The following is a 22967-nucleotide window of genomic DNA, read 5'->3' as shown; positions in this document are numbered from 1 at the left end:
GATGGAGACTCTGCTCTTTTGCCAGACTCCCGTGAGAAGATTCTGGTAAGCTTCCCCAGTCCTTGGCTAATGTGTACACCTGACCCCTCGCCGCGAAACCACAGGTGGATACATTTTGGGTGGTGAAAATATCCATGTATTTGATTTCCATGGATAGGAAAACACTAGAGCAAGACTAACTGTTTTGAATCAGATGATATAAAATGCAGGCAAAAGCGAGTGCGCTCAGTACAGGATGGCACCACCCGTCACCGCACTGGTCACACATACGCCCCCATAATTTGTTAGAAATCCAAACTAGGAGGGAGGAGTGTGGTAGGTTGTACTGCGCTGGAGATTTACATACGGATGGGACTGATTTCCTTCTGGAGACAAGCAGGACGAGGCGACAGGCTAAGGACGTTGAAGCAAGACTAGAAGTGGGGAGATGCCCCCCAAAATGGAGCAAAGGAGCCGTTGTGTCTGGAATCAGGAGGTAGAGGGCCGTAGCTCTCCATCAAGGGCATTTCTGAGAACAGTGGCAAGTCTCGCACAGAAAAAATCCTCATCTTCCCTGCATAACTTTATTTTCCTCTTTCCACAACCCCCAAACCTTTGCCTCTCTAGTTACAGCATTTTCATCAAAGGAAAATGGACTTTTAGAGTAGGACAGTCTCCTGATTCCAGCTCTACCATGTAACAGCCATCTGTTCTTTTTTCTTTCTTTTTTTTAAAAATATTTATTTATTTATTTGGCTGTGCCGGGTCTTTAGTTGCAGCATGTGGGCTCTTAGCTGAGGATGCGGGATCTAGTTCCCTGACCAGGGATCAAACCCAGGTCCCCTGCATTGGGATCTTGGAGTCTTAACCGCTGGACCACCAGGGAAGTCCCCCAACTATCTGATCTTGAACGAGTCACATTACCTCTTAAAGGCTCAGCTTCCTTGTCTGTAATATGGGCATAATAATGAGATCACATAAAATGAGGGCACATGGGAAAACGCCTACTACCGTGATTACACTGTAGATAAACGGTACCTGAGAAAGGAAAAGGGCTTCTGTCACAAAGTGCAGAAGGATGCTGGTCTGTGAAAACAAGAGGCACCAATCTGTATTATCTGATTTTTCATAGCAGCGATACGTAAAGTAGGTATCACTAATGTTCTTACTTGACAGACAAGGTAGCTGAGAATCACAGAGACTTTTCTTGTTGTTCTAAGCACTTTAGTTTTTTAAACTTTTTATTTTAAAATCATAATAGAGTCACAAGCAATTGCAAAAATAGTAGAGGTGTCCTGGTCCCTTTCACCCAACTTCCCCCATGTTCGCATTTGACTGACAGTCCGACAGAGGCTGTTGCCATTTCCTGAGATGCACATCTCAGAAGTAGAGCTGAACCCTCTGAGGCTGACAGTCGGGGGCATGATTGGGGCCACTGGAGGGCTTTTCTTGGGATAAGGAATAAAGGAATTGGTTTCAGTGCCCTGGGGAGACTGTACTCATCCTCTGATGGGAGACTTATGAGATGAGACAATAATTGAGGCTCGCTGACGTGGTTAGAACACTTCTGCCTCAGAAATGGAAACTGGCCCTGCCAATCCAGTTGTCAGTAATCCTGCCAGTGGAGACTGCCAACTCACTCCATGGTCCTCTACTCTGTTAACTAGGCCCTGGATACCAACCAGCTGGGCATTGGGTGATGAAACCTTGTTATTTTATTACCAATTCCTCTGGTTCATTAGTCCCTCCATCCACTCTGCTCACGTTTCCAAGTTTGAAGTGTGAATCCAGCCAATGTATATACTGCCAACGTATATACTGCCGGTTCCACCAGCCCCTTCTCTACTCCAACGTGCGAACTTGGAAAAGAAAATAGCTCCCACGTTTCTTACTGCACTCTTTACTGGGTGGGAGTTATTTCATCAATCACTAACATCCTGCTCCGAGAACGGGTTCCCAGGAAAGAGGAAACTTGATGCTTTTCTTCAGCGCACATATTGCTCACAGGGGCCACTCTCTCCTCAGGACAGACCGTGGTGACGTCTCCCATATACTCCACAAGTGTGGCCTTCTGCCCTGTCGGCCACGATGCTCCAAAGGCCAAAAAACCCTTATGGAAAATTAACCACATCGAGCAGTTCCCCCCAACCCGCCTGCCCCCATTCCCACGGCCCACGGGGAGGCCACACTTGTCCACTGAACGGGGACACCCTTCTGCGGTGGCTGCATCCTAACCTGGTCTGGGGTCTGTGGGCAGCTCGTGAAGCTGAGGAAGTCTGGGTAATGGTAAAAACAAAGAATACTTGTATTCCTTAAAAAAATAAAGGAGAAATGTTCTCTCTGACCCCCAGCAAAACAAAAACCTTTGCTGCAAAAAAGCGCCCTGCTCAGCTGCAATAAGGTGAAAGGTTAAATGTGGACAGAGTAGTCATATATAAGCAGTTTCTTAGTTTTCTGGTGGGAATACTTAACAACCTAAGTATGCTTCCCCAGGAGGTAATCTATTATATTTTGTCCAATTTCTTCCTCCAAAAACTGAATCAATTCATGATGTAATGCCCAGGGGAGAACAATCTTCTGGAAACTGAGTATCTTTCTGGGGACAAGGTTGAGGAAAACATCTTAATATTGTTACAGCTTTGGCCTGGCGGTAACAGCTCTTTGCTTGTGGCGATGGCAGGACAAGAACCAGGAAGGCAGCAAAATGTCAAAGGACACACGCCTCCGAACTGTTTGGGATTTACCTAGAATTGTTTTCCTCTCTTGGAGAAATACAGGCTATAAATCCGTTTGGACATTTAAAGGACAGCTGCAGGACCCTGGGCACGCACTTCAGGGCCTGAGTTGAGAACGCTGCTTGTTCAAAGTGTTGGCATCTAAATGTAGATGTTGTCCTGATTTCTAGCTTAAGAAGTATTTCATCTGACTTCTTTCCTGCTCCCAATCCTCTCTCCCCCAAAAAATTAAATTAGAGAAGAAAGGGTAAATCAACACTCATCATTCACTTCGTTTTAAGGAAATAGAGGCAACTTCTATTTGTGAGAGGTTCTGGATGACTTCAAAACCCCAAGTAGCTATTGACTTTAAGGGCTCCTCCAGCTAAACTTTTACAAGAACAGCCAACAAACACCCATATGGCCTGGCCTTCTTAGGCACCTCGGTGCTGGAGGGTAGATGGGGGCAGCTGAAGCAAGTGAAATAAACAGAAGGCCCCCAGTCTCTTCCAGGCTTTATCGTTGCTGGCTGCCAAGCAGAGAAAATCACTTCCCTCTTGTTCATCTTATTTATAAGATAGAAATAATAGTATGTCTTGCTCTGTACGAGATATATGAGATATACATGACAGAGACATGAAAATCATGACAATAACATAGAAGGGTGTTTTGTATGTTTTCCTATGGTGCGGCTTGTGAAGACAAACAAAACAAAAAATTGGAGGGTCTGAGACTTCCCTGGTGGCGCAGTGGTTAAGAATCTGCCTGCCAATGCAGGGGACACGGGTTCGAGCCCTGGTCCGGGAAGATCCCACATGCCGAGGAGCAAAGAAGCCCCCGCGTCCCAACTACTGAGCCTGCGCTCTAGAGCCCGCGAGCCACAACTACTGACCCATGTGCCACAACTACTGAAGACCGCGCGCCTAGAGCCCGTGCTCCGCAACAAGAGAATCCACTGCAACGAGAAGCCCGCGCATCGCAATGAAGAGTAGCTCACGCTCGCCGCAACTAGAGAAAGCCCGCGCGCAGCAACGAAGACCCAACGCAGCCAAAAATAAATAAATAAATAAATAAATTTATAAAGGAAAAAAAAATTGGAGGGTCCAAGGCTAGATTAAGGGTTATGAGTATAGGTAGGTGGGCCCGGGTTAGCTATTTAAAGGAAAGTTGGGCTGTTTGTCTCTATCTGAGGGGAAAGGCAGCCTCACTGGGAACTGAGAGACTCCAATTGGTTTGGGGAAGGTACGTTAGTTTTAAATCTAAAAATAAATTTATTTAGGTAAAGAAAGGAACCCTTCAGCACTCGCACAGGGTTAAAAAAAAATGGGAAGAATTTAGATAAACCAGAGGGTCCAATAATTCCTACCCTACCCAATGCAAGAAACTCATGCATCTACCACATTTAAGTTTAAATACTAAGAAATTGGAAAACAGCATCTAAAATTGAAAAAATAAGAGCCTGCTTTTTTCCAAGAAGTTTGTTTCCGCCCCCATCTCCCCTCCCCTCTTGAACCTCACATTCACGTTTGCCCCTTGACAGCCTGAGAGCCATGGACCTCAGCAACACCCACCTACCCGCTCACGGAGGTCTTCCTATTTCTCACCATCCAGACAGACTGCAAAAAACGAAGCATCTACTCCTTAAAATGATTTATACGTCCAGGACATGCCAGTCATTCTAGTTGATAGGAGTATAATTGGACCTTGCAATGCTTGGGAAGTAGAAATCTTTGCGGTAATGTGCAATGTTTCTAACTAAAATGCAAGATGCAGGCAGTGTTGTATCTGTAGTGTTTATTATATGAAAGGTTAAGAGCCAATGAAATGATCCAATGGCTCATTTCCATTCACACGAATGTCTGATATTGTTCAACAGAGCGGTCCATGAAAGTTAGAATTTTATATTTCGAAAGGAGGACCTAAAATGTGGATTGAAGTCTGTTCTACCATTCTGAGAGGCGGATTGCCTGGCTTAACAATTTACGTTTTCAGTATTTCTCAAGTAAGGCACAAACCAAGAGCCTGTTGGTCGTAGGTGACCATAAATTTAAAGTTATTATTGTGACTAGTAAAAAATATATTTTGCCCGGGTCATGAAGCACAATGGCGCATTACAACATGAATTATCTTGATTGTGCAGTGATCCTCCCCACAGATCCAAAGGGTGGGAATACGTAACAACCTGGATGGGGGTGGCTGGAGCCAGTAAACAGTGTTGGAGGCATCATCATAAGGGAGTCGTTGATAACACTAGAGTGGGTGCTTTGGGGGCCAGAGAAGGCTGCCATCAAGGGAGTTTCATGGCATATTTGCTGGGTCTGATATTCCTAGAATTCTCAGGTTCTTAGTGGCCTTTCTAAATGTTTAAATACTTAAATTCAAGCATTTATCACTCTTCAGGGACTTCTGTAGAATTTATTTACATTAGGAGTTATTATTATTGAAGAGTTCATTTAAAAAATATTAGCCAAAAAAAGTAGTCCATTTAAAAGTATTACCACAAATGCAATTCTTTAAGACAAATATCTAACATTTCAGAACAAATGCCACCTGCAAGCTGTAAATATGTGTATTAATTTTTCCCCACAGTATTTGCTTTGGCTGTGATCTCTCCTCACATTCAGTTGAACAAGGGCTAAAAATTGTCAAACCAAATTCTCGTTTGAGAGCTGAGCTCTAACTACTGCCAGTTTGAGAGAAACACACATCCAGGTTTAGGGAATATGTTTTGTTTGTTTTGGCTGTGACATAGGGCAGAACAGTTTCCATCCCATTCGAATGCATTCAAGAGAGTTTGAAATATTGCACAATAAAAGTCATTCATTATATCTGTCTCCTTTCCCTTCCAAAAACAAAAATGGCTGCCCAGTTCCAAGTCTACACAGGGGGCAGGAAGAAGGGGGTCACAGGGTCACTGGAAATCACCCAAGACTAACACCAGGTTTTTCAGGTTTGAGTTAGGGAATCCTTCTGAAATCTTTATTCCCCATGTACACTTCAAATAAGAAAAGACTAGTCACATTGGATTATTGCTTTGTTATGAACAATTGGAAAATGGACACATTGTACGTGTTCTCACATTAGGCACAGCAACATCCAAGAGCCTGGCAGCCAATCTAAACTTACTTGAACTGAAAAATCTTTTTACTCACTTTCTCTAGGAAGTTTCAGCTGTTTGACACCAAATTTATACTCAAAAAAAAAAAAAAAAAAAAAATTATTTCACTGTTTGGACCATACATCTGAAAGGACCTAGTTTTGCAAACGTCTCATGCTCCTTAGCAGTTACTTGATGTGTCTAAATAGAGAAAAAATTGACATTTACTTTGTGTTTACCAGCAAGCATCCGGGACATCAGAACACTAGAAATGCAGTTTGTTTTTAAATGTCAAAAATAAAGATGCCACTAACAGATCACTACACTTGACAGGACAAGACACTGCCAAAGTGAATTTTTTTTTAAAAAGCAAATTTTAAGTGGGTGAATAAAGCTGTGAGAATAAAGAAACTATTAGATGTAAATGGATGTTAACTGTTATCTTTACATTTTGGAGCTTAAAAAACTCACATGCAAATAGAGTTAGAAATTTGGAACTCAGAACAAAATGATAAAATCTGAATTTTCTTGAATTACATCTAAAACCCAAAAGCCAGCTGTTTGCTCCCAGCAGGCTACTTGTATCATAGAGAAGTCAATTAAACCATTTAGTCAGACAACATTGTGCCCTGGACAAATGAGAAAAGGGAAGATTTAAGAAGGCTGCTTTCAAACTGGTCATTGGAAATTTTGGAACTCCCAACCTACTCCTTAGAAAATGCAAACTTGTATTTGTTTTTTAATGTGCATGCTCATTTATTTTTCCTTTTCATATAAGTGATATAATGCTTAAAGTATCAAAAAATAGAAGCAGTTCCAAAAAAATACTTGCTTCCCAATATCTTAAAATTTTCCAAAAACCTTTCTAATAAATCTTAAAATTAAGGTCATAGCCAGGCTAAGTATGATCTTCGTTGAAGATGTGGGACAAAAATATGTATCACGAGAATAGCAGTAATTACTTATCTTCTCACTAAAGCTATTAGGTTATTTGTAGTTCGTATCACGATTTCATAAGAAAACAGAAAAGCATCAAAGAATGCACAGAATTGAACACACCAGTGAAAAATCATACAAACTTGAAATTGTTAGGCCACAGTACAACGAGTCCTTCTAGAGCCAAGTCAAGGCTCTAAAAATAATCTTCAAATAAATCTAAGACCAAGAAAAAAAAATTCACTATCTTTTTGCATGTGCAATTATTTATCGTAATTTAACTTCATCCCCTAATGTCTGCTCACTTGATCTAAGAATCTAAGTCCAGAGTCAACCTTTCAGACATACTACAAAGAAATCTGGTAGCACAAAAGATAGAAATGCAGAAGGACTTAAGGAGAGAGATTTCTTTAAAACTTTGTTATGGACAATTCACAATCTCTAGTTTTGAATCCATGCTTCATCTGGATGTATTCATAGGTTAGAATATAATGGGAAGAAAAATACTTAAAAATGTGTATGAGATGAAGCCAACTTAACACTGCCTAGTCTCAGTAAATAATAAGGAAAAGACATTTGGAATAGAATGTTGCTTTGGGATCCCCATTTCTCTAAAACTCCTATAAGTGAACTCTGTTCAAGCATCACTTCTTCCAGAAAGAAACAAAACAAACTTACCGGATCTGAAGCTGGTGCCACCTTGAGGGCGGAGCGGGCCAGGGCATTCCTTTATAATCATACCCTGTATTGTAATTCTGTACTCCCCGCCCCCCCCAACCCTTTAGAGAAAATTGAGCATCTTTAAGGCAGTGATCACATTTAGAAATTAATGCCCGGCACATGTACTAATGAATCTACGATCTGCTCACCTGGGATGACCTGGTGCAGGGAAGTTTTCCCATGTTAAGAAATAATTCTCAAATGCTAAGGCTACTTTCCAAGTAAGGATAGAGACAATTTTTATACTAAACCAAACTATAATAAAAATCTTAATTTATGAGAAGAATTGAATCAGACTTATTAGACAATTTAATTTTTAGCAAACAACTTTGAACCTTATTTTAATTCAACTCATTTCATTTTCTTACTGGTATATATTACACAGTGGTCAAGAGGAGAATTCTTTCTCAATGACTAAATCTTAGCGTCTCAGGGTGACAATTTTAAATCATGAACTGTAGCAAACCTGTTTATATGAGAAGATTGGGCTGAGTGTATATGTACCCCAAGAAAGTTGGTTTCCTTCCCATATTTCTGATAGCTTATTATTACTGACTTTTTTGCCCTAAATGATAATGCATGTCTGGGTGTAATTGTAGGCTCCACATAGAATTGGTTGGTCAATCTTTTGCTTCTACTGGCCTCCTCCTTCACAAAAAGAACTTTAAACAAAAACTATGACACAGATTCACAGTAAAGGGGAAGACAAGCTTTCTTAGAGTAATCAAGATGGTGTGATGCTGGTTTAAGAACAGACATAGAGATCAATAGAACAGAATCAAGTCCAGAAATAGACCTACACATATAAGGTCAACTGATTTCAACAGAGGTGCCACTGTAATTCAATAAGGAATGCAAAATCTTTTCAACAAATGGTGCTGAATGACTTCCACTAAAAAACCCAAAACAACTTCATCTCATACATTGTACAAAACTTAACTCAAAGTGGATCTAACACCTGAGAGCTAAAACTCTAAAACTTCTAGAAGAAATTTAGGAGAAAATCTTTGTACCCTAGAGTTAGTCAAAGATTTCTTAGGACACAAAAGTATGATCCATTTTAAAAAAAATGGATAAATTAGACTACATCAAAATTAAAATCTGCTTTTCAAAGGACACTCTAGGAAAAAACACAAGCCACAGACTGGGAAAAAATATTTGCAAGATACATATCCAATAAAGGACTATATCCAAATATACACAGAACTCTTTCATCTCAAAAACAAGACAACAATATCAACAAAAGGAAACATAGGCAAGAGGTTTAGATGGACGCTTCAATAAAGAGGATATAAGAATGGCAAATAAGCACAGGAAAAAAAAAGATGTTCAACTTCATTAGTCATTAGGGAAATACACACCAAAATCACAATGAGATACCACTGCACACCTACTAGAATGCCTACGAGGAACAAGGCTGACAACACCTTGTGACGATGAAATCGTGGAGCAACTGAAACAATATGTTGCAGGTGAGGATGCAAACTGGTGCAGCTGCTATGGAAAAGCTTGGCAGTTTCTTAAAAACTTAAACATACCCCAGCCATACGTCCCAGGAATCCCACTTCTAGGTATTTACCCAAGATAAAGGAAAACATGTGTCTATAAAAAAGATCCATATGTGAATGTTTATAGCAGCTTTATTTATAATAGCCAAAAAATAGAAACAACCCAAATATCCATCAATTGGTGAATGGATAAACTGTTGATACATCCATAAAATGGAATACTACTTAGCAACAAACAGGAACCAATTACTTATACAACGTGGATGAACCTCAAAAGCATTATGCGAAGTTTAAAAAGGCAGACACAAAACGATACCCACTGTATGATCCCATTTATATGACATTCTGGAAAAGGCAAGACTGTAAGGATAGAACTCAGATGAGTGACTGTGAGGGGCTGGGGTTGGGGGAGAGGGACTGACTGCAAAGAGGCGGGAGGAAACTTCTTTCGGGGTGATGAGAGGGGGGGCGGTCATGGTTACATGACGGCGTGAATTTGCCAAAATTCAAACTGCTAGGCTTAAAAGGGTAAACTTTACTGTAGGTGAATGACACCTCAATAAACCTGACTTTAAAAAGGAAAAGGAAAACAAGAGCTCTTTCAATACAAAGCACAAATCAGGCATTATTAAGTATTTCCTCCTTGTTATGCCAGGTCTACAGCTGAAGTCTGGGCGTTGGAGGGTGGAGGCAATCAGTGAGAGAAAATGGAAGCAACGTGTTTGCCAGGTCAGATCCAGAGAAAAGAACCGAATAACCATTTAATTTTAATTTCAAGGAATTTATCTTACATCATCACGCAAGCCCAGTGTGGCATAATTTTCAATTACAAAAAACTGGAGGCAACTAGCGTCCATCAGTAGGGAGATGGCTAACTACATTATAGATATCCAAATTATATCATTCTATGCAGGGGTTAAAGAGACTGCAATGGCACCAGGGCTCTCCAAAATGGTATTATGTTGAATAAAAATTTTAACTTGCAAAATGGAACATAGAGTGATCCCATTAGAAAACAACAAAACCTATGTTTACACAGGCAAAGGGTCTGGAAGAGGTTTGCCTGCTGTTACTGGTGCTGACACCTAGAAAGGTGGGGAGAGAAAGGTGTAGCTGCAGGATGCTTGCATTAGGTGGGGGGAAGACACTTTTTCATTATGCACAGTTCTCTACTTCTTTCAGTAGACACATATGACTTTTGTAATAAAAATGAGTGAAAATAAAAGTTAAGGGGAAGCACCCGTAGCAACAGTGAAGAGCTGCCCTGGGTTAAGGTAGCGCACACAGGATGAGAACTTCAGATGTCATGCTGCCATCTTCTGGAACAAGCAAGAATCTATGGAAGCAGGAAAAGATAAAAGTAGAAGCCATTCTAAGGCAAAATGTCAAGGGTTACTGCGGTAGAAAAGATAAGGCAAATTTTTGATTTAGCCATTAATGAAAAGAAACAGTTAAAAACACACAAGCATGATGACATACAGAAATCATTAACTTTTCACAAATTTTATGATACAAATGAGATGGTGGATAAAACTACCTCCAAGTTGTTTTGACTTCTCAAGACTTCTTTTTAGGAAAACAGCCCATTTGTTATTTACAGATAGCAACAAAATATTCATAGTGCAATATTTTAAAACGAATAGAACTTGTAAAGTGTTTATCTTTCTAATTGCAGATGCTTGAAAATGAGAACAATTTTACATTTGAAAAACCAAGCCAAAAAAATCACAACCAAAAAAAAATCACAGACCAAAATGTCTCCTTCATCCTCACTAGCACTTTTTGGGAAATAAAACAAAGCACATGAAATTCTGAAAAAAATTCAAATACAATTGAGATCATATATCATACAGTAAAAATGGTAGAAAATAACAGTAATTTTAACCTTCCTATGAACAAAGAACAAAAAATTCTTAAAAAACAAAACCCTCTAACATTGTATGTTTCTGAAAGTTTTTTTTTTTTTAATGACCAAAACCAAAAAGCTTCATAAAAAGTTTTTTCTTTTTTTTGGGTTTGTTTTCAGTGGTAGACATTTGCCAACCATACCAAACTATAAATGGGGGGAAAAGCCCATAAATAATTTACGTGTAAAGATAAAAGAATTTTTGAAACAATCCACCCTTTAGCAGGAGAAATTGGGGATCACTTTGAGTGTTAATGTAAAATACATTAGTCTTTAGCAGCAGGAGTTCCAGACCTATTGGTGCCAAGAAGGTAACAAATAGTCTCTATCTAAGGCAGGGGAAATGGGCGCCCAGCAGGAGCTTTCTTCCCTGTTGTGTTATTTATAGAGAGCCCTATTTGTTAACATGTTTCTGCTATCACAGGAGTAGGCGAGTTTAATGATTTAAAGGATTTCAAAGACAATTGTTTAATGATACAATGATTTACTTGCATTCACAAATTCTAAAAATATAGCAATTTAGATTTTCAAACTGCTGTCACCAAAATTGTGATAGGATATACTGCTGAAGCTTAACTGGACAAACCAAAACAAGTACTAGTTCTTGGTATGGTGAAATAAAAAGTCAGAAAGGCTGGAAAATGCCATGTTAAAAAAGAAATCAGCAACCTGCCACCATGCTTCATGTTAGTAAACCAACTTTTTAGGGCCTTTTAAGTGAGTTTCTGGATTTTTTTTTTTTAATGGAAAACCATGAATTCAATCCCAAATTACCTGTGACTAATCTGAATGATCTGGGAGATGAGTCTTCAACTAGACTGCTTATATTTTCACCAAAAACCAAACCCCTACTTCCTACCCCCCAAAGCATACAAGAGTGTTGTTTGAAGGTCAAAATGCTTTCATGTTAGTTAGTTCTAAATTATACATTCACTTTATAATGACAGATTTGCAATATTCTGGTTATTGAAAGAATTTTCCAAAATCCCATGTTTAAGATTTGATTTTAATCTATTAAAATAAAATTTTTATTTGAGACAAAGTAAATTATTAAAGCTTCTCTTAACTTTAACCCAGAGGGAAAAAACCAAATTTTATCATTCCCATCTTTCCTAATTGTTAAAATTTTTAACCAGTTTTTTTGGGGCAGCCTTTTAAAATAAAAACATACCTCACCCCACTTTCTTTAACAGTTTCAACCTTATGTTACCTTCAATTTTCATAAAGTTACATTAATTCTATCAATTTGTTAAAGAACAAAACGCTCGTCTCATCCAGATACAACAAGTCAATTCTAAAAGATGCTTTTTTTTTACAACAGAAACTCTAAACCTTCAGTGGTAAATATGTACTAACATGAAATAAAACTTAAAGAGACATGCTGTTAGGTCTAAAAGCAATCCTTTTTAACAGAATACCAATAAAGCATTTATCATTTGGGGGGAGAACATGTTGAATACAATGCTTTCAGTTTGAAAGATGGAGAAATTCACTTATTTCTACTTCAAAGTAGGTTCTACTCAAATAATTTTATTTGAAACTTTTAAAATACTGAGGTTGCACAAAGGATGGGAACTGGGATGAAAGAATCTTTCAGGCATGAATGGCTGGTTACCTTCTCTCTTGCCAAAACGTTCTGCAGGGAATGTCAGTTACTGCTTTAGTTCGCTGATATGTCCGATTCTCTCGAAGTCACTTGGAGAGCTTCCTTCTGGTTGAGAAAGGTGGTTCTTTTGTAGCCTCTCGACTGGGTGGTATTTTTAGGATCTGCAAGTGTAGATGTACAAAAGCTCTTCCTTCTCTTCGCAGGTAAACTGGCAGCAGCAGCAGCAAAGCCCTCACTGCTTTCTTCACCTGATGTGGAGGGCAGCACACAAGGTTTTTGCCTGGAGGACCCGTTCTCAAATCTTCTGCTGTCAAAGGTACCTATTGTTCTCCTCTTGGTTCTTTGGGAAACGCCAGAAGCGGGAGGCAATGGAAGTGAAATCCACACAAGCCCTTCTTCACTTTCCAAACCTTTTTGTAGCCTTGTGCTGCGTCTTACTTTGGTTTCACTCTTTGTTCTCTGAAAGGTTTGCTCAATGGAGTCAGATAAGTCTTTATACAGTTGGGAATTTTCTAAACTAATTTCTACAGGGCTGTTCACACTGTAGGAAAGTTTGGGATTCTCGGTTTTTTCCAAATGTAAACTGTGCCCATCAGAACAAGCCACGGACTGTCTTCTGTATTTCCTTTCTCTGTAACTCACACCACGACTACCTGCTATGGAGTTTCTTCCCAAATCCTCACCTTGACTTTTACTTTCTTTCATGTGGTCAACTAAGACATCTTCTGAACAATCACATTCTTTTTGTGAGTCGAGCATTAAATGCTTGGTCTGCAGTTTTCCTTCCGGGACGACTAAGTCGTCATCCTGGTTTTCACATTTGATGTTTATATCTTCTGAGATTTGAAAGATTTGAAAAAGGTCTTCCATATTTTGACCAGCAGCAGAAAGTTCTTGGGACTGCATGGTAAAATCAGGTTTTGGATTGTCTGGTACAATGGGTGTTTCAGTCACAGAAGGACGAGAAATATGGCTGTTTTCATTCTCAGTCCCAGTTTTTAGTTCGTTTTCACTTTCCAACTTAATTGCTGCTTTTGGAATATTTTTGCTTTCATTAGTTTCTATAGTACTTGTATTTGAACCTTGCTCAAAAGTAGCATTAATTAGTGACGAGGAACTTTTCACCTCAGAGCTGCAGAATTCAGACACATCGTATTTATTAAAGCCTCGAATCATCTGCCAATCCTCTGGGTTCTGAGGCAAAATATTATTTCTCTTCGGAAGCTTCACTTCTTCAAGTTCCCCATTTGAGTTGAAATCATCTACGGGCATGTAAATAAGTTTAAATCGAATTAAAAAGTAAGAGTGGAGATAAACTTTCACAAATCGAACAGGTGTCAAATTGTATTCTGTGTGTCAAGCTTTCAAAACAATCGCAAGACCTACAAATGCTACCCTGTACTTGTCCCCATCTGTCATCGTTCTTTCTCTTTCAGTTCTTCCTCACCCCACAGGTTAAGAAAATATGTACTTAATGCATGAATTAATAAAGCATATAACCTGAGACCATGGAAATGAGAACTGTATCTGAAATTGCTTCCTCTATTCTAATGTGCTTCCCATTCTACAAGGTCAATTAGCATGAGGCAGACACACTTCCTATCTCCCGAAAAATGAATTACTGAAAATCGGCAACATCATGCTTCTGAAACTTTTCCATCAATGTTCCCCCTTGAAATAGAAGAGAGAAAACTTGGAATTCTGGGGGATTTGAGGACTTAGCTAAAAGGGTACTTCTGAAGACACTCAAGTCTTATGCCCTGTGTTTAAAAAATTAACATTAAACTGCACCAGACTCTCAAATAGAGCCCCTGTTTTTTCAATATTCTAGAAATCTCTCCCCTTCCATGCCAATCTCTGAATATAATTCACCCTCCAGGAAGACACGCCATGTGGGCCCTGCCACGTGTTCCTGGCACACGGTGTCACATCACAGGTGAAAAACACATCATCAAGGTTTTAAAGTCACATAACACAGCCTAAGTGAATCTAGGCTTTATGAGTTCTAAATCTCAGTACTATTAGAAGCCATCTCTCTGGTTATCTCACATGATAAAGTTTTTAATTGGTCAGTCAAAGGAGTACAAAAAATGTTTTAAACAAAATAAAAACTGAAAGATAAAACATAAGCTGAGCCAAAAATCTACAAAAAACGTTTCAGTGTGAAAAGGTATATATACATCCGGGATTTGGGTACTTACAATCATGTCACAGAAAGCTAGAGATTAACATAGGGCAGGGGCCCCTTGGTATCAACCAACCAATATGTCAACTGGGCTCTTTATACAACTTTAAAAATTGATATTTGTGTATTTTCCATGAAATTAACATACTAGAAAAGGAAGGTAGGGGAAAGGGATGGAGGGAGGAAGAGAGAGAGAAATAGAGAGGAAAGAAGGAAGAGAGAGAGAGAACGGCTTTAGACCCTCATAGCAGATGAAACCATTGGTTACTGATAAAAAATGCTTCATGTATTTTTGAAAAGAAATTCTCTAATAAGACACAAGATGGAAAATATACACTAACAGTCATTGTTCAAGTATCTTTGGAAAAAAGGAAACTGTTAGGAACTACGGATATAATGAAAATAAGTCTCAAGGGAAAGGCAACTTGCAGGGGAGGGAGGTGGACAGATCGTTATAAACCAGGTGGTAAAGGTGTAATGTGAACAAAGAGTTTTCCTGGAAAGGCAGCCAGCATGGCTAAATTCTAAAGGCTAAGCAGCATTAGGCCAGATTTAAAAGAGGTGGGGTGGCCGACATCCTGTCCCATGATGTAGCACATAAAGAGGTTAGGGCAGGACAGCACGGCCTCTGCTGGTGCCCCGGCGCCGGAGGATTATGTGTATGTGGGGTGGTTGTGTGTTTGTTTAAACTTTTGGGCTTTCCTGAAATAACAAGTAGGCAGAGGCCAAGAGTCTATAATGGCATGTACCATATTCGTCCTTGAATCTATGATAGATCCTACATGCTATGTTGCAAATGGGACGCAGGCTATAAATATGTGGTGATTGACAAAGGCAGCTATCTTAAGAATGATTACATACAAAATTCACACACGAAATGAACACATGCTCCAGCTTTTCGGCATGATTTAGTCAATTTAAACTCAAGCATTACCAACCAGATGCAACCCCAATCCAATTTTTATCGAATTAGGATATCAACAGACTTTATCTTCCTTTTAAACAAAATTTTTCAAGTAATCAATTTCAATTTATAAATGTTATTTCTAGAAGATGCTTAGCAGTGCCAACTCTACTGAAACATCAGAGGGCAAGGTTTTTTTGTTTTAATTTTTTATTCTTAATTCATAGAAGAGATACCTATTACTGAGCCATCACCTTGTTGACTTTTAGTGATGGATTACAACACCAAACAATTCATTTTACTTTACCAAAACACTTTAAAAAGCAAAAAGAAACAGGGTAAAAGGAAATTCTTTCCCCTAAAATTATATGTAATATTTTGTGCCTGAGTTTTTCTGGGGGGAGGATCCAGAGTGTCCAACAGGTTCTGAAAAGGGTCTAGGTGACCTGAAAGTTACAAACCACGGCGTCTTTAACTTAAAATTCTTGTGGGAATAGGAGGGAAAGTTGCTATTTTAAATTTATGTACTCTTTGCACAATGCATGGGAAGAAGGGGAAAAAAGAGAGTGAAATAGCAACAAAGAGGGAGGAGAGAAGAGATACAATATGGACAACAGGAAAAGGACAGGCTACCTGAACACATCCTCCAGATGCTTGGAACCAGCGGCATCTCAGATACCTCGGGCAGCTCAGGAATAGGGCTCAGGAGCGGCTTCTTAGACGCAATGTCTCTTTCCCCATATAAAGACTTCTGAACACTTTTTTTCTTTCCCTTTGCTTTCTTCCTTCTGCAACTTTTTAAAACCTGAGAAAATGTATTAAAACACTGTAATTGAGAAAGATGTAGCGCCATGTACAATGTTGACTCAAACTAATTTTTACAAAAAAAACTTAAAGACTAGTTATTCCATTCAAAATTGTAGGAATCTCAGTCAGGGCTAAAGGGCTAGGTAGCTAACACAAAGTCGAATAAAATATGAAACAGAACTCAATTTACAAATTGTAGAGTAATGGTCTATATTTCCACAAAGCATTTGTCAAAATAAGTTCTGGATGAGTGAAAAATAGGTGAGATGTTGTAGAACTGGACAGACTTAAGACATGAGGAATTTGTAACTAGGATGTGTTACGATGACTCAGGATTAACCTAGAATGAGTTACCTATTGGAAACTATGGGAGACTGGTTTTCTGTTCCTAGATCTGGATGAAGAAACCACAGGTGTGTACATAAAATTTGAAGATAACACAAAGCTGCTTCAAACAACAGGTGATCTAATCAAGATGAAAATGACTAGGTCAAAATAAGATGGAGTTTAATAAGCACAAGTAGAAGAGAAGGGACAGAGGTCTGGTAATAACTGATGGAAAACGTAGGTTTCTATAAAAATTAAAACTATTTTAATAACATCTGGAATGCAGTATTCAATTCTGACTGCATGTCAGCAACTGAGCACTCATGTTCCATGTTAAAAAAAAGTTTCATATGGAGAAGTCTTGAGGGAAACTCAAACACTGTATTGAAATAATAGGTTGTTATGAGCAAAAATGAAATATATTCAACGTCATAATATTGGAAAGAACCAGATTTTAGGTCAACATAAGGAACACACTAGTAACAATTATAGCTTCTGGAAAATGGCATCCATTCAAAGATTTACTGAGAAACTGCTACGGGCAGGTAATAATTTGCTAGGTATGAGATATAAAAACAAACAGGAAGTGGTCTTTAGGGAACTCTTGGTCTAATTTTAATACATACAGACCAGGACAGGCTCTATAGATTGCGAAGACGGAGACCTGGCCTACGGGAGGTTTTCACGACAGGCTCCACAGGAAATGGAATGTCTAGGCCAAGTCTTCAACAAGTGAGAATTGTTTCGGTTGAGGATGGGAGTGGCACAGAAGGGCTTTTCAAAGGAAAGAGAATGGCATACGGAACAGGTCTAAGGGAGGCGGCACAGAGCAGAGGGGGAACTGCAATTAGCTGTACATGGTCAGTGAACCCACAGAGAAGTGGCAGAAGAGGCCAACAAAGCAAGCAGGGCCCTTCTCTGCAATAAGTCTAAGCCTGACAGCCACGAGGGTTCACCACATGGTGATTTAGAGAGTGACATCTGAGTTTGCATTTAAGAAAGATCGTTTGGGTGACAGCACAGAAACTAATGGTGTGGAAGATATTCAAGAGCACAGAAGTGGCACAAAACTATAAGTTCCTTGAGATATCTATAGATATCCTGTAAAAACAAAACAAGAAAAAACATGCCATGGAAAACTAATTTTAGAACTGTACAAAATAAATGTTCCTTTTAGTGATTTACAATATACACTTAACGTTAAATCCTCTAAGAAGCCCTCGGTATAAATAACCTCTACATATGTTAGAAAAATGCTGGGTTAAATATTTTTCCACGAAACATTTTTTTCAGGGAACATCTGTTGACTTCCAAGAAACAGTTGGGAAAATAACAGCATGGACAATGGAAACGGAAGCAAAGAGAAAAATCTTGACTTGGGCTCCACAGATGAATTTCAAGAGAGAAACATTTGGCTTCGTGTTAGTCACCTTCGGTTCAAATCCTGACCCTGCCACTTTACGGCTTTATAATCTTAGGCAAGTTACCTCACCTCTCTGTACCTCATTCTTTTCATCTGCAAAATGGGAACCACAAAAGCACACACCACAGAAAGTTGTGGTGACTATTAAATACGTTAATATATGTGAAATGGGTAAAGTATGGCTTGGTTCATGGTAAGGGCTATGTGTTAGCTATTCTTTTTCGTTTAAATTCCTTCTTACTATTTTGAGTATTGATATGGAGAAAAGTATTTTTAATATTAAATTATGCTCTTAGTATTACTGTGTGACCCAGGCCCTAGTAGGTTGGTTAATATACTATGATCAATGTCATCAGGTTATAACCTCCAGAACAGTTTCTGATTCATAGCTCAGGTAAATCCCCTTTTAGCAGGATTTTGGAAACCTCTGTTTACATTAACTGCAAAAGCACCTGCAACAGCGCCTGGCACTTAGTGGCTTCTCAACAAACATACATGAACAAATGAATGAATGATTGTGAAAGAAAAGGTACAGTTAAACTTCATAAAATTTGCTAACCATGATGAAAGACTAATATTATTTTTTCATGGTCATGAGCCAGGAGGAGGACACCACCCAAAAAGAAAAGAGTAAAGATGAAAGCACCTGTGGTCTGTCATGAAAATATATCTAGCAACGCTTATCTTATCCACGAGGTTTCATCTGCAAAGGCTAGAATCTTATCAAAATTTGAATTTACTCTAATACAAAAAGCCTTGCTTAGACTGTAATAAACAAGAGAAGCCACATGTGATTGGAATCCTCGGGGAGCCCCGTGATCTAGAAATAATGAGACTGGTTTATGACTTGGAGGAGACAAAGGACAACTGAAGATATTATACCTAAAAGGATTCTATTTACTCCCAAATCACCAGTATTTCTTCTCATACAGTGAAGGAGGTCATGCAACAGAAGCAAATGCTTACTTCTCATGTTATTTGCACAACTAAGTCAAACTGTTTTCTGAGAGTAGCTTTAAAATTATTTTAAAATAATTCATGTACATGGCAACACATCAAATTGAACAGGAAACCTTCTGGTGAAAAGCAAACATTTCCCTGTCCCTGCCATTCACTTATTTAATGGTCCATTTTTAGTTCTTGTGGCTGGTTCCATCTCTCTAAATAAGGGGCTGAGATTGCTGTATTTTTTTTTTTAATATATATATAAACTTATTTATTTATTTATTTTTGGCTGCATTGGGTCTTCGTTGCTGCGTGCGGGCTTTCTCTAGTTGCGGCGAGCGGGGGCTACTCTTCATTGCGGTGTGCGGGCTTCTCATTGCGGTGGCTTCTCTTGTTGTGGAGCACGGGCTCTAGGCATGCAGGCTTCAGTAGTTTTGGCTCACGGGCTCTAGAGCGCAGGCTCAGTACTTGTGGCGCACGGGCTCAGCTGCTCCGCGGCATGTGGGATCTTCCCAGACCAGGGCTCGAACCCGTGTCCCCTGCATTGGCAGGTGGATTCCCAACCAATGCATCACCAGGGAAGCCCCAGATTGCTGCATTTTTAATGTTTAATAACGGAAAATTTCCAACACCCAAAAAATAGAGAGAATAGTATCTTGAACCCCACGTACCCAACAATTAGCTCTTATAATTACTAACACATGGAAATCGTGATTCATTTATAACCCCCTTCCCTCAGATTATTTTAAAGCAAATCCCAGACATTACATCATCTCATCTGAAGATCCTACAGTATCTCTAAGAGATAAGGACTTCTTTTTTTTTTCCACCAAAAAAATGAAACATTACCTGGCATTGTATTTTACTGTTGATTTTTTTCCTCTTTTAAATGGAGTTTTCTTTTCCAGCTTTGAGATATAATTGACATATAACAGCATGTAAGTTTAAGGTATGCAAGGTAATGACTTGAGATTATATATATATATATATATATATATATAGTGAAATGATTACTTTTTTCTTTTTATAATAATGACAAATACTAGTCAGCAATAAACGGAACTATTGATACACACAAATCTGGGCAAATCTCCAGAGAATGATGCTGAGTGAAAAAAGCCAGTCCCAAAAGGCTACACAGTGTGTGATTCCACTTACAAAATATTCTTGAAATGACAAAATGAAAGAAATGGAGAACAGATTAGTGGTTGCCACGGGTTAAGGTAGGGGGTGAAGTGGGAAGTGGACACAGCTGCAGACCAGAAGAGATCATTGCAGTGCTGTAAATGTCCTGCATCTCGACTGTATTTTGACATTGTACTACTGTGATACTGTATAATGGTTTTACAAGATGTCACCATTGTGGGGAGCTGGGCAAAGGGTGTCTGGGATCTTTCTAATTCTTCTTGCAATAGCATGCATCTCGAAAACGATCTCCAAATAAAAATTTAGATGCAAAAAAAACAATGACAGGCAGTTTTCCCTAATATTTCCTCAGAGTTCAAACTTCTCTAATTGTTCCCTAATTGTCTTTTTACAATTGTTCAAATCAGGATCCCAACAAGGTCTCCACACATGCCATTTGGTTGATGGATTTCCTTTGATCTATGGCTCCTTTTCCCCCCTTGCCATTTATTTGGTGAATGTTCTGAGGCATTTATCCTGTAGTAGCTGCGAAGCTCTGGATTTGGGTAACTGCAATCATGTGTGTTTTTATGTTTCTCCACCCCCTGGTATTTCCTATCCACTGGTCGTTAGATCCAGGCTTGATTCGAGTCAGCTTTCATCTTTGTTGGAAAGAGCATCTCATGGAAGGTTATCAACGTCCTCATTGCACCAGGAGGCTCATATACTCTCCTTGTGTGGTGTTATTAATGGCCAGTGCTCTCAGGTGTCCCGTCCCATCCATCCATTACCTTTGGCTCTCCCATTGGCTTCTACCTAACATCCAACAGCTTTTGTGAACAGGTCTTTTTGATTAGTGAAAATTCTTCGGTAAAGAATCTTCCCTTATCAGTTATTTGTTTACTTGAAATAGAGCTCAAATTTTATTTTCCACTTTCCAAGAAAAACAAAAACCCTGAAAATAAAAAAGAGTTGATGCCCTAGACAGCTTCTAAGGTGGCCTTTAAGTTTTGCTGTTAGTTTTTAATTAGGAGGAAATTGTGTTTTCATATTTGATGCCAGTGTTTTAATCCATTGCAATCGTTATCTCTGATGGTCACACTGTCCTATCTTTGGTCAGTGGAAGCCCCTTTGAAATGATTTTGTGTCCTTTAACGTGGCTTCCTTGCTTGCACACTGGTCCAGACCTGGGCTCATTTTCTCCATTTGCTGTTGTAAATCTGAAAGCAGCCATTTCACTAAGGTTAACGCTGATCCCTTTTAGCTGAAATGGTAGAGATGGTAACATAGGTACAAAGGATGCTCAGTGCTTCTATGCCTTACCAACAGACAGAGCTAGAAAATTATTTTAAATGGGTAAAAGCACGTGTTCATGATATTTACAATTCAAGTTTAGCCTAGGGCTTCCCTGGTGGCACAGTGGTTGAGAATCTGCCTGCCAATGCGGGGGACACGGGTTCGAGCCCTGGTCTGGGAAGATCCCACATGCCGCGGAGCAACTAGGCCCGAGAGCCACAATTACTGAGCCTGCGCGTCCGGAGCCTGTGCTCCGCAACAAGAGAGGCCCACACACTGCGATGAAGAGTGGCCCCCACTTGCCACAAGTAGAGAAAGCCCTCGCACAGAAACAAAGACCCAACACAGCCGTAAATAAATAAATAAATAAATAAAAATTAAAAAAAAAAAATTTAGCCTAACAAGGTTTTCAATTTGATTTCAATTTTATCTTGTCTCTAGTGAAGCGTCTTGATTCCTAATGACAGTAAAAAACATCCCCACAAAACCCTGCTTATTTGCTTCATTCTAGATTGAATTCTTCTATCAGTGAGTATTTCATAACTGTTTAAACTTTTTGTGCAGTTATTTTTGTCCTTAGGATACATCCCATTTGGGCTTTTCAAACTTCTGATTTGAAAAAACTCTTTATGAGGTTAAGCCACCGACTTGATATAGTTACATGTTTCATTTTGTCTTCAATTTTTTAAAATTGAGCTATAATTGTTCCATAGTCACGTAGAACATTTACACAGTTCAAAGTCAAAAGTCAAAAACACATTCAAGGAAATCTAGCCTTCATTCCTTCCTGTTCCCTCCTCTGTCTCTTCTCCCGAGAGGTAACCAGGTTTTATTTTGTCTTTGGCCTATTCTCCCACCTTTTTTTTGTAGTTGTTTAAGATTATATATATGTGTATTGATATATACATTTTTTAAAATGCTCCCTACTTCCTTAGATAAAAGGTAACATATGAGTTTGCCATATTAGCTGCCATAACAAAACACCAGAGACTGGGTGGCTTAAACAATATTAATTTATCTTCTCACAGTTCTGGAGGCAGTAAATCCAAGATGGAGGTGCTGACAGGGTTGGTCTCCCCTAAGGCCTCTCCCATGCGCATACAGATGGCCACTCTCCTGCTGCCTCTTCTCCCTGTCTGTGCCCCCCGTGGCGTCACCCTTTGTGTCCAAATTTCCTCTTATAAGGACACCAATCAGATTGGATTGGGGCTAGGAACCACCTAAGGGCCTCATTTATTAACCTAATCACCTCTGAAGAGGCCCTGTCTCCAAACACAGTCACATTCTGAGATACAGGGGTGGCGGCTTCAATGTACGCATTCTGAGAGAACACAATTTATCCCACACCAGGTAGCTTACAACTTGTTTTTTTTCACTTAACAGTAAATACATCCTAGCATCACTGCATAGCAGTTTGGATCGTTTCTCCGCTATTTTCTACATCTACAAAATACTCATTTTGTGAACACACCAGTTTATTCAACCAGTC

At 39.2% G+C, this 22967-nt stretch overlaps 1 protein-coding gene across 1 annotated transcript in view; it reads right to left on the bottom strand.

Annotated features, from left to right (window-relative positions):
* Nucleotides 1-12419: 12419 nt before the first annotated feature.
* CDCA2 (cell division cycle associated 2) overlaps nt 12420-22967 on the bottom strand; it is a 48836-nt gene continuing 38288 nt past the window's right edge. The window contains exons 14-15 of the mRNA XM_061199423.1: nt 16189-16360; nt 12420-13728 (exon numbers count right to left, since the gene is read on the bottom strand). Of these exons, the coding sequence (XP_061055406.1) occupies nt 12521-13728; nt 16189-16360 (1380 nt within the window). The 3' untranslated portion in view covers nt 12420-12520. The remainder of the gene's footprint in view (nt 13729-16188; nt 16361-22967) is intronic.

The sequence above is a fragment of the Eubalaena glacialis genome, chromosome 9 (assembly GCF_028564815.1).
Source record: "Eubalaena glacialis isolate mEubGla1 chromosome 9, mEubGla1.1.hap2.+ XY, whole genome shotgun sequence".
NCBI classification, from domain to species: domain Eukaryota; kingdom Metazoa; phylum Chordata; class Mammalia; order Artiodactyla; family Balaenidae; genus Eubalaena; species Eubalaena glacialis.
Note: the sequence above shows the minus strand (reverse complement) of the source record. Positions and strands in the feature narration are given on the sequence as shown.